Source organism: Oncorhynchus keta, chromosome 1 (assembly GCF_023373465.1).
Source record: "Oncorhynchus keta strain PuntledgeMale-10-30-2019 chromosome 1, Oket_V2, whole genome shotgun sequence".
In the NCBI taxonomy this organism is placed as follows: Eukaryota; Metazoa; Chordata; class Actinopteri; order Salmoniformes; family Salmonidae; genus Oncorhynchus; species Oncorhynchus keta.
In genome coordinates, this window is record NC_068421.1 from 30,626,491 (window position 1) to 30,638,539 (window position 12,049).

Genomic DNA, 12,049 nt, shown 5'->3' on the forward strand with positions numbered 1-12,049 from the left:
TCCAGCTTTGTGGGGCAGAGGTATACAGGTTACCATGGTCTGCTTCTCTCAACCATCACTCAGATTATTGTACAGAACACAGAAGCTAGTGGTTTGCCTGGTGCCTTTGGCCTTCTCCACATGTGGACCTTGGGAGTCTGGTGCCCTAACAAGGAACTTTACTATAAAGTGTGAAAGGAAAATAGAGCCAACCACACAACTCCTCCCCTCATCCTTGTGTATGTATCCATCTCCTCTCCATCTCAACCTCCTTAGGGGCCTCATTGGCACAAGGCCTTGTAACTGTGGAAACTCCCTCTAGCTGTAGCAGTGGTGTTTCCTATTTACCACAGCTTTATATTTAACTAGGCAAGTCAGTTAATAACTGATTCTTATTTACAACGACGGCCTACCAAAAGGCGCCTCCTGCGGGGACGGGGGCTGGGATTAAAAATAAAAAGTTAAAATATAGGACAAAAAAACACATCACGACAAGAGAGAACACAACACTACATAAAGAGAGACCTAAGACAACATAGCAAGGCAGCAACACCACATGGCAGCAGGAAAACACGGTACAAACATTATTGGGCACAGACAACAGCAAAGGGCAAGAAGGTGCTGTTAAACGTTTTTTTTCTATCATAAAAAAGTAGCCAAAATAATATTGTCAAACTCGTTTGAATTGTGTGGGTTGGGTTGCCAAGAGGAAAGGCTACATACATACATATCAGCTAGTGGGGCCTGTAGAAGGGCTGTTCTCTCCCAGAGAACTGCAACCAGCGCGCCCTTGTTCAACGTCAAGGGTAACGCAGTGTCAGGGATAACATGTAGAGGGGGTGGTTGGGGGGAGGGTAAACAGCTGGCGTGGTGGTAGGGGGAAATCTACAGTAAAAGAGAGCAGGCAAGAGAAATTTTGAAAAAAAATAGAGAGGGGGGATAGAAATAGAGGGGGGAGGGAATGAGGGAGCGAGAAAGAAAGAGACTTGTCATGCTCTGAAAACCAAACACAACAGCCTTGGCCAATAACTGGTCAACGCTACGAGAGAAGACAGACTTCTAAAAAAGAGCAAGGAGAATAGACTTGAACATACAATAGGAGCCAAGGGATAATGTTTCTGTAGGTCAGAAGGGAGGTGAAGGAAGGGATCAACTGTTTTTTTAGGAACAGGTTCAGTGACCTGTGTCTCCAGTGACTGCTCCTCCTGCCTTGTTGTAGAAGCAGACAGATTTGACAAGGTTCCATCAGTTACTCTGTCTCTCCCCTTGGGTGTCCTACTTCAGGCCTGATCCAAGTCACTCTTCATCACTCCATTCATTCTTCCATCAATGGCCCAGCTATTGCATTTTCTTAGAGTGGTCACAAACACAGTGGGAATCCTTTCGGTCATACACGGCCCTCCGCTTTATTCAAGATTCAGTTTAGCTCAGCTTGACTGTTTTTGTAACTTGTAATTTAATGAAAACGTAAACAGTTTTAGTTTCTCAAGTAAAATTGAGAAGGTAGTGGAAATGCCTGCAAATAATAGTGTATATGAATGCTGGCTGCCAATGATATCCAATCTGCACTGAGAAGGCAAGAGTACAAAAGAGCCAGTACCAAGAGTACAAAGTGCTATACAGCATTATGAAAGCTGGAGCAATCATGTAGCCTAATAATTGCAAAACAGACCCACTTGGCCCTACAGCAGCAGAACAGAGCACGAGGGGGTGAGGTGATAGGGAATGGGGTCCAATATTACACAACCTTCTGCATAACTCAACTTTTAGCCAAACTAAACTTGTTGAGGTTGAGCCTTCATGTCACTGTGTGTAGTGTAGACAGGAGAGATTCATGTTGTTGGTCACAATTCACATATGAAGACGGCAGCAACAAATTACCATTATCACTACAACCTTTTGCCAAAGAGCCAAACCCTTCAGAGCGGCAGTCTATTAGGGCATGAAGATATGGAAGGAAGGGAAATCAAAATCTGCAAACTGCCATACTGGCATTATTCTGCAGAAGACCTCCAGTCTGACCAGCATTCAGTTCAGCATTCAGGCAAATAATAGAACAAGGGCGACAAGTGATCAACAAATAATAGAAAGGAGCGGGCTACAAGAGATCAACAAATAATAGAAAGGAGCGGGCGACAAGTGATCAACAAATAATAGAAAGGAGCGGGCTACAAGAGATCAACAAATAATAGAAAGGAGCGGGCTACAAGAGATCAACAAATAATAGAAAGGAGCGGGCTACAAGTGATCAACAAATAATAGAAAGGAGCGGGCTACAAGTGATCAACAAATAATAGAAAGGAGCGGGCTACAAGAGATCAACAAATAATAGAAAGGAGCGGGCTACAAGTGATCAACAAATAATAGAAAGGAGCGGGCTACAAGAGATCAACAAATAATAGAAAGGAGCGGGCGACAAGTGATCAACAAATAATAGAAAGGAGCGGGCTACAAGAGATCAACAAATAATAGAAAGGAGCGGGCTACAAGAGATCAACAAATAATAGAAAGGAGCGGGCTACAAGTGATCAACAAATAATAGAAAGGAGCGGGCTACAAGTGATCAACAAATAATAGAAAGGAGCGGGCTACAAGAGATCAACAAATAATAGAAAGGAGCGGGCTACAAGTGATCAACAAATAATAGAAAGGAGCGGGCTACAAGTGATCAACAAATAATAGAAAGGAGCGGGCTACAAGTGATCAACAAATAATAGAAAGGAGCGGGCTACAAGTGATCAACAAATAATAGAAAGGAGCGGGCTACAAGTGATCAACAAATAATAGAAAGGAGCGGGCTACAAGAGATCAACAAATAATAGAAAGGAGCGGGCTACAAGTGATCAACAAATAATAGAAAGGAGCAGGCTACAAGTGATCAACAAATAATAGAAAGGAGCGGGCTACAAGTGATCAACAAATAATAGAAAGGAGCGGGCTACAAGAGATCAACAAATAATAGAAAGGAGCGGGCTACAAGTGATCAACAAATAATAGAAAGGAGCGGGCTACAAGTGATCAACAAATAATAGAAAGGAGCGGGCTACAAGAGATCAACAAATAATAGAAAGGAGCGGGCTACAAGAGATCAACAAATAATAGGAAGGAGCGGGCTACAAGTGATCAACAAATAATAGAAAGGAGCGGGCTACAAGAGATCAACAAATAATAGAAAGGAGCGGGCTACAAGTGATCAACAAATAATAGAAAGGAGCGGGCTACAAGTGATCAACAAATAATAGAAAGGAGCGGGCTACAAGAGATCAACAAATAATAGAAAGGAGCGGGCTACAAGTGATCAACAAATAATAGAAAGGAGCGGGCTACAAGAGATCAACAAATAATAGAAAGGAGCGGGCTACAAGAGATCAACAAATAATAGAAAGGAGCGGGCTACAAGTGATCAACAAATAATAGAAAGGAGCGGGCTACAAGAGATCAACAAATAATAGAAAGGAGCGGGCTACAAGAGATCAACAAATAATAGAAAGGAGCGGGCTACAAGTGATCAACAAATAATAGAAAGGAGCGGGCTACAAGTGATCAACAAATAATAGAAAGGAGCGGGCTACAAGTGATCAACAAATAATAGAAAGGAGCGGGCTACAAGAGATCAACAAATAATAGAAAGGAGCGGGCTACAAGAGATCAACAAATAATAGAAAGGAGCGGGCTACAAGAGATCAACAATCATTTAATAATTTCCTCGAGGTGTGAATGTCTTGATCACTACTAACATTCTTGTTCAATCAAAATGGCAAAAGACTACTGGGCCAACTAATCCAGAGAGCAAACCACTAGTCTCCAAGCTGCCCTGTCTGCTGCCCTGTCTGCTGCCCTGTCTGCTGCCCTGTCTGCTGCCCTGTCTGCTGCCCTGTCTGCTGCCCTGTCTGCTGCCCTGTCTGCTGCCCTGTCTGCTGCCCTGTCTGCTGTAAGCTGTTATATCTCTGATCAAGGTTTACCACAGACTGACCGTGTTTCTTGCTTCGACTAAAGATTAATTAATTCACCATCCACTTGACATGGCGGACCTACAGACCATGGGCTCAGTCTGCCATGTGCTGTCTGTCACAATACTGTAAGTACTGCAGGATACACAGCTCAGTGTCTTGGTAGTTAGCCAACAAGCTCTAAATTAGGCCTAAGGCATTTATCCAGTCCAGCAGGCTTCTATTAAATGAGAGGTGAGTTGCATTAGAAAGCTGATCAAGGAGGTGATAGCATATTGAAGTGTTCATAAGAATAGGAAAGTGGTTTAGGGGTAAATTATGATTTTGTTGGTAATGATCATTTCTTACCTATGGAGTTGTGAATGAATCTTGTCAATAGCTGACAAACGTTGCCAAAAGCTCTATGATGAACAAACACTTAGTCCATCAACATGAACTTATATTCACTTGAAGAAAGCATGATAGCAGATGTGCTGCACATACAAGGCTCTAGTCTAGGTGTAGGCTAGCCAATTAAAAAGATGCTTCATCATCCAAAAAATACTGATTGGTACATAAGTGTTGTTTATGTCTCAAAAGAATTATCTGCATTAACCAATGCAAATAATTGATTAAACATAACATACCTACAAATACCTGGAATAAAGAGTTGTATTCTGATACAAATTATATGTTAATACACATGTCAGTCATTGGCTGTGACAAAATGAGTCCCTACTATCAATGACTAGGCAAGTCAGTTAAGAACACATTCTTATTTTCAATGACAGCGGGTTAACTGCCTCGTTCAGGGGCAGAACAACAGATTTTCACCTTATCAGCTTGTGGGATTCAAACTTGCAACCTTACATTTGGGGGCGGCAGGGTAGCCTAGTGGTTAGTAACCGGAAGGTTGCAAGTTCAAACCCCCAAGCTGACAAGGTACAATTCTGTCGTTCTGCCCCTGAACAGGCAGTTAACCCACTGTTCCTAGGCCGTCATTGAAAATAAGAATTTGTTCTTAACTGATTTGCCTGGTTAAATAAAAGGTTCAATAAAAAATAAAAAAACTAGTCCAGCGCTCTAACCATCTGCCTCTCGTTGCACTCCACGAGGAGACTGCCTGTTACACGAATGCAGTAGAAGCAAAGGTAAGTTGCTAGCTAGCATTAAACTTATCTTATAATTTTTTTTTTTAAATCAATCAATCATAATCACTAGTTAACTACACATGGTTGATGATATTACTAGTTAATCTAGCGTGTCCTGCATTGCATATAATTGATGCGGTGCGTATCGTTGCTCCAATGTGTACCTAACCATGAACATCAATGCCTTTCTTAAAATCAATACACAGAAGTATACATTTTTTTAAACCTGCATATTTAGCTAAAAGAAATCCAGGATAGCAGGCAATATTAACCAGGTGAAATTGTGTCACTTCTCTTGCGTTCATTGCAAGCAGAGTCAGTGTATATGCAACAGTTTGGGCCGCCTAATTTGCCAGAATTGTATGTAATTATGATAGTTTACGGATTCTACCATATTAATGACCGAAGGCTCATATTGCTGTGTGTTATTATGTTATAACTAAGTCTATGATTTGATAGAGCAGTCTGAGTGGTGGTAGGCAGCAGCAGACTCATAAGCATTCATTCAAACAGCACTTTCGTGCGTTTTGCCAGCAGCTCTTCGTTGTGCGTCAAGCATTGTGCTGTTTGTTTATGACTTCAAGCCTATCAACTCCCGAGATTAGGCTCATGTAACCGATGTGAAATGGCTAGCTAGTTAGCGGGGCGCGCGCTAATAGCGTTTCAAATGTCACTCGCTCTGAGACTTGGAGTAGTTGTTCCCCTTGCTCTGCATGGGTAACGCTCCTTTGAGGGAGGCTGTTGTCGTTGTGTTCCTGGTTCGAGCCCAGAGAGGAGCGAGGAGAGGGACAGAAGCTATACTGTTATACTGGCAATACTAAAGTGCCTATAAAAACATCCAATAGTCAAAGGTTAATGAAATACAAATGGTAGAGAGAGAAATAGTCCTATAATTCCTATAATAACTACAACCTAAAACTTCTTACCTGGGAATATTGAAGACTCGTGTTAATATATGCCATTTAGCAGACGCTTTTATCCAAAGCGACTTACAGTCATGTGTGCATACATTCTACGTATGGGTGGTCCCGGGGATCGAACCCACTACCCTGGCGTTACAAGCGCCATGCTCTACCAACTGAGCTACAGAAGGACCACTGTTAAAAGGAACCACCAGCTTTCATATGTTCTCATGTTCTGAGCAAGGAACTGAACCATTAGCTTTCTTACATGGCAAATATTGCACTTTTACTTTCTTCTAACACTTTGTTTTTGCAATATTTAAACCAAATTCAACATGTTTGATTATTTATTTGAGGCTAAATTGATTTTATTGATGTATTATATTAAGTTCAAATAAGTGTTCATTCAGTATTGTTGTAATTGTCATTATTACAAATACATGTATCGGCATTTTTTGGTCCTCCAATAATCGGTATTGGCGTTGAAAAATCATAATCGGTTGACCTCTAGTCTCGACCATCAATACTTTAAATGATGCGATCGGTGGCGAACAATGATTATCGGTTTGTTTAAATGACACTTACCGGCTATATGACTCAGAATGTCTCAAGTACAACCTTCTCTCACCGTGCATGCACCATTACTATTCTCAAAGGGCCAGCTTCCGCTTCCCGGTCGAGGAACAGCCAACCTCTGGTTCTGAACGGGAGGGAGGCCGGGGAGGTATCACGCCAACTAACGGAGACATTGGTGATCTGGTCACTTCGATATTACTAGGTCACAACAATAGCATGCACTTGGACAATGTGAAACAAATACGTTTCTATTAATAGAAAACGGCGTGTGAAATTACTTCACTTCGATTAGAACCCCTCTGTTCTCTTAATGTGCAATTCCACTGAAGGTGACCTTCAGTCAATTCGTTCTTTCAGGCAGGTACATAACAGCTGTGGTCCCATGTGCTCGCACGACACTGTTAAGATACTGGATACACTTACGACTATTTCTAGAATCACATTTATATCAACCATTTTTCTACAACAAGCCAGCATCGCCGCGTTGCTACGAGCTAGCCAAGCCTGGCTAGTTAACTATTTCTAAGCTAGCTAACTTTAACTAGCTACATCAAGTCAGCCACACAACAAAGGTTCTGTCTTTGTTTGACATACAGCTAATGAGCTAACTTGCATGGCCGAACAGCACACCTGTCAACAATGTCCCCATTATCTAAATACTTAAGTTATTTGATTGTTAGCCAAACCCTCGTGATATAGCCAGAGCTAACCACTTAGCGACATGCTAACGTTAGTTTAGCCAACAACAACTACTAACGGTAGCTAGTTCAACAGCTCAAACAAGCCTAAAATGTTTGGTGTAGCTAGCTGTCATCGTTTAATTGAGAATTGACTCATCTTGGTTATAGAAAACTGTTTTGAATGCTGAGGCCCATTGCTGCATTTCCAGCTAGTTAGCAGACTAATCAATTCAGTGACAGATGAGATGACTAAGTTACTTTGAATGAACTCTGCATCTGTGCAGTTAGCTTGCTAACATTACTATGTGCACACTTTCATAACTTACAACCGATGCCGCTGCTAGGCTAGTTAACGTTAGTTACCCAGCATTCCGATACCGATTTAACATTTCGCAGGATAGTCTATCAAACTTGATAAATGCGTAACGTTAGCTAGTTGCTTACCACAAGGGTCCTTGTGTGGTGCCTTGGTAGTCTCTTTGCGGTCTGGCGTCTCTCCTACAAGATCAACTGTGTTAACATTACAGTTGGGTACTGACGCCGGGATGTCATCAGTCTTGCTCACCATTATTTGGCAGCTAGTTAGTCAAAGGTGGCAACAAAAATCCGTTGTTCAAAATTGCTATGTGAATATGTTAAATGCTCCTTATTTAGCTAGCCAGCTACATGCAGAGGGTACGATCTTACAAAAACAAGTCTACAGAGGAAGGACAGTCAACGCTGAACATGGCAATCACACGTGGTTTCTCCTCCTCCTGACCTCTTTGGGTTCTTTCCCACCCCCCCAAAACACAGATAGAAGAATGAGACAGATATTTCACTGGATGTATAAATGTGAAGCATCCGGTTTGCGTTTTTACTCACTACCAAATATGGTAGTGAGAGGGAGCCTACTGGTGGGCAGTGGGAGAAGATGTAAAGAGATGGATTTTGGCCCACATTTTGCAAATTTTCTCATCAATTAAACATTGGATCTCAATACAGTTTTCTGTTCCCAAAACTAGAATATGCTATGAACAGTATGGACTATGTTTTGTCAACTTTATCCTTTGCAAAAGTTGTAAACAAATACTTTTTAGAAGGAGTGCAAAGGTAAATTGAGTTATTGCACACGCACACACAGAGTAGTTGTTCCCTAACGGAAATATGCAGATGTATACTAGAATGCTTGGCTCTGCCCACCTCCTTTCTTGTTCTGTGGTCTATCTTTGTATAATTATAAAAAATATTTGGCCAAAACGTCTGGCTACCTGAAGCGCAGTGTGCCAAATAACTTCTTTAACTTGTTTTTATGAACAGTTGTATCTAGGATCACAAAATTATAACTTGTGAATTTATTTTGGACATGTAATTTGTGCCCATATGGCATACTGGTATTACGAAATGTAGAATTTTTGTATAACATCATTCTTTGGTTATTATGGCTATAGGGGTGTGAAAGACTACTGCACTCAATATCAAAGCTGATGAACCAGGGATATAGGACTGAATAGGTTGACCTTTACCCATACAGCCCTTAGCCTTGGTACATACTGGCCATATACCACACCACCTCGGCCTTATTGGTTCAATATAAACATGTATGTATGTATACTGAACACAAATATAAACGCAACATGCAACAATTTCAAAGATTTTGCTGAGTTACAGTTCATATCAGGAAATCAGTCAATTGAAATAACTTCAATAGGACCTAATCATTAGGCCTGATTTCACATGACTGGGCAGGGGCGAAGCCACTGGGGAGCCCAGCCAATCAGAATGAGTTTTTCCCCACAAAAGGCCTTAATTAGAGACAGAAATATTCCTTTCTGTGATCTTTTATTTCAGCTCATGAAACATGGGACCAGAAATAAAACACAAATATATCTTTATTCGATATATAATTGTCTATTAGAAGTATTCAGCCCCCTGAGACAATACATGCTAGAATCACCTTTAGCAGCAATTACAGCTGGGTAAGTCTCTAAGAGCTTTGCACACCTGGATTGTACAATATTCGCCCATTATTATTGAGAACATTCTTCAAGCTCTGCCAAGTTAGTTGTTCATCATTGGTAGACAGCCATTTTCAAGTGTTGCCAAATATTTTCATGCCAATTTAAGTGTAAACTGTATCTAGGCCACTCAGGAACATTCAATGTCGTCTTGATTTTAATTTTTTTATTTGACCTTTATTTAACCAGGCAAGTCAGTTAAGAACATATTCTTATTTTCAATGACGGCCTGGGAACAGTGGGTAAACTGGCTGTTCAGGGGCAGAACGACAGATTTGAACCTTGTCAGCTCGGGGGTTTGAACTCACAACCTTCCGGTTACTAGTCCAATGCTCTAACCACTAGGCTACGCTGCCGATAAGCAACTCCAGTGTATATTTGTCTTGCTGAAAGGTGAATTTGCCACCCAGTGTCTGTTGGAAAGCAGAATTAACCAAGTTTTCCCCCAGGATTTAGCTTGTGCTTAGCTCTATTGTTTCTTTTTATTTAAAAAAAGCATGTACATAACATGATGCAGCCACCACCATGCTTGAAATATGAAGAGTGGTACTGAGTGATGTGTTGTGTTGGATTTGCCCCAGACATAAAGCTTTGTAATCTGGACAAAAATATAATTTCTTTGCCAAATTTCTTTGCAGTATTACTTTAGTTCCTTATTGCAAACACGATGCATGTTTTGGAATATTTTTTATTCTGTACAGGCTTCCTTCTTTTCACTCTGTAATTTATGCTAGTTTTGTGGAGCAAGTACAATGTTGTTGATCCATCTTCAGTTTTCACTTATCACAACCATGTAACTTTGTAACTGTTTTAAAATCCCCATTGGCCTCATGGTGAAATCCCTGAGTGGTTTCCTTCCTCTCTGGCAACTGAGTTAGGAAGAACACCTGTATATTTGTAGTGACTGGGTGTATTGATACACCATCCAAAGTGTAATTAATAACTTCACCATGCTCAAAAGGAGGAGGTCAGAGACCTGTCATTGTGGTGCCAGGACAACAACCTCTTCCCTCAATGTGGGAAAGACAAAGGAGCTTATTGGGAACAACATCAAACGGAAGGCCGAACACTTCCCATTAACATTGACGGGTTGTAGTGGAGCTGGTCGAGAGCTTCAAGTTCCTCTGTGTCCACATCAATATGGACCTATCATGGTCCAAACACCCCAACACAGTCGTAAAGAGGGCACGACAAAGCCTCTTCCCCCTCAGGAGGCTGAAAAGATTTGGCATGGGCCCTCAGATCCTCAGAAAAGTTCTACAGCTGCACCATTGAGAGCATCTTGACTGGCTGCATCACCGCTTGGCATGACAACTGCTTGAACACAGAGAGAAGTGCCTACGGACCTGAACATCACTGGGGCCGAACTGCCTGCTATCCAGGACCTCTATACAAGGATGGGTCATAGGGAAGGCCCTAAAAATTGTCAAAGACTCCAGCCACCCAAGTCATAGACGGTTCTCTCTGCTACCGCATGGCAAGCGGTACCGGAGCGCTAAGTCTGGGACCAAAAGGCTCCTGAACAGCTTCTACCCCCAAGCCATAAGACTGCTAAATAGTTAACAAAATAGCTACCCGGACTATCTGCATTTACCCTTTTTGTACTAACTCATTTTGAATCTATGTACACCCACTGGATTTTACCCACACATATAAACTCATTAAGAAGGAAAGAAATTCCACAAATTAACTTTTAACAAGGCACACCTTTTAATTTAAATGCATTCCAGGTGACTAGCTCATGAAGCTGGTTGAGAGAATGCCAAGAGTGTGCAAAGCTGTCATCAATGGTGGCTACTTTGAAGAATCTAAAATATATTTTGATCTGTTTAACACTTTTTTGGTTACTAGATGATTTAATGTATTATTTCATAGTTTTGATTTATTCTCTAATATTCTACAATGTAGAAAATAGTAAAAATAAAGAAAAACCCTTGAATGAGTAGGTGTGTCCAAACTTTTGACTGGTACTGTACATACACTGACACTCCAACACACACTCATTCACACAAAACACACAGGCACACACACTTACACATTCACCACATACGCTGCTGCTACTGTCAATTATCTATCCTGTTACCTAGTCATTTTACCCCTACCTATATATACATATGTACCTACATTTCCTTGTATCTCTGCACATCGACTCAGTACTGGTATCCCATGTATTTATCCAAACTATCATTACTCATTGTGTATTTTCTCCTTGTGTCACTATTTTCTTCTTCTATTATTATAATAAATGTACACTGTTCAAAAGTTTGGGGTCACTTAAACATTTCCTTGTTTTTGAAAGAAAAGCACATTTTTTTGTCCATTAAAATGACATCAAATTGATCAGAAATACAGTGTAGACATTTTTAATGTTGTAAATGACTATTTGTAGCTGGAAACGGCTGATTTTTCTGGAATATCTACATAGGCGTACAGAGGCACATTATCAGCAACCATCATTCCTGTGTTCCAATATTAGCCAATCAAAGTTTAGAATTTTAAAAGGCAAATTGAAAACCCTTTTGCAATCATGTTAGCACAGCTGACAACTGTTGTCCAGATTAAAGAAGCAATAAAACTGTCCTTCTTTAGACTAGTTGAGTATCTGGAGCATCAGCATTTGTGGATTCGATTACAAAATGGCCAGAAACAAAGAACTTTCTTCTGAAACTCGTCAGTCTATTCTTGTTCTGAGAAATTAAGGCTATTCCATGCGAAAAATTGCCAAGAAACTGAAGATCTCGTACAACGCTGTGTACTGCTCCCTTCACAGAGCAGAGCAAACTGGCTCTAACCAGAATAGAAAGAGGAGTGGGAGGCCCCGGTGCACAACTGAGG

The 12,049-nt window shown here is 41.0% G+C and overlaps 1 protein-coding gene across 3 annotated transcripts in view; it reads right to left on the reverse strand.

Moving 5' to 3' along the window:
- Positions 1-8,014, reverse strand: part of LOC118371413 (clustered mitochondria protein homolog) — a 30,699-nt gene extending 22,685 nt beyond the window's left edge. For 2 of the 3 annotated variants that reach the window (XM_035756946.2, XM_035756867.2), the window contains exon 1: positions 7,662-8,014. In XM_035756946.2, coding sequence (XP_035612839.1) covers positions 7,662-7,785 — 124 coding nt within the window. In that variant the 5' untranslated portion in view covers positions 7,786-8,014. Of the gene's footprint in view, positions 1-6,546; positions 6,659-7,661 lie in introns of those variants that run through there. The other variant, XM_035757012.2, reaches the window with a different exon arrangement.
- Between the last annotated feature and the right edge of the window lie 4,035 nt (positions 8,015-12,049).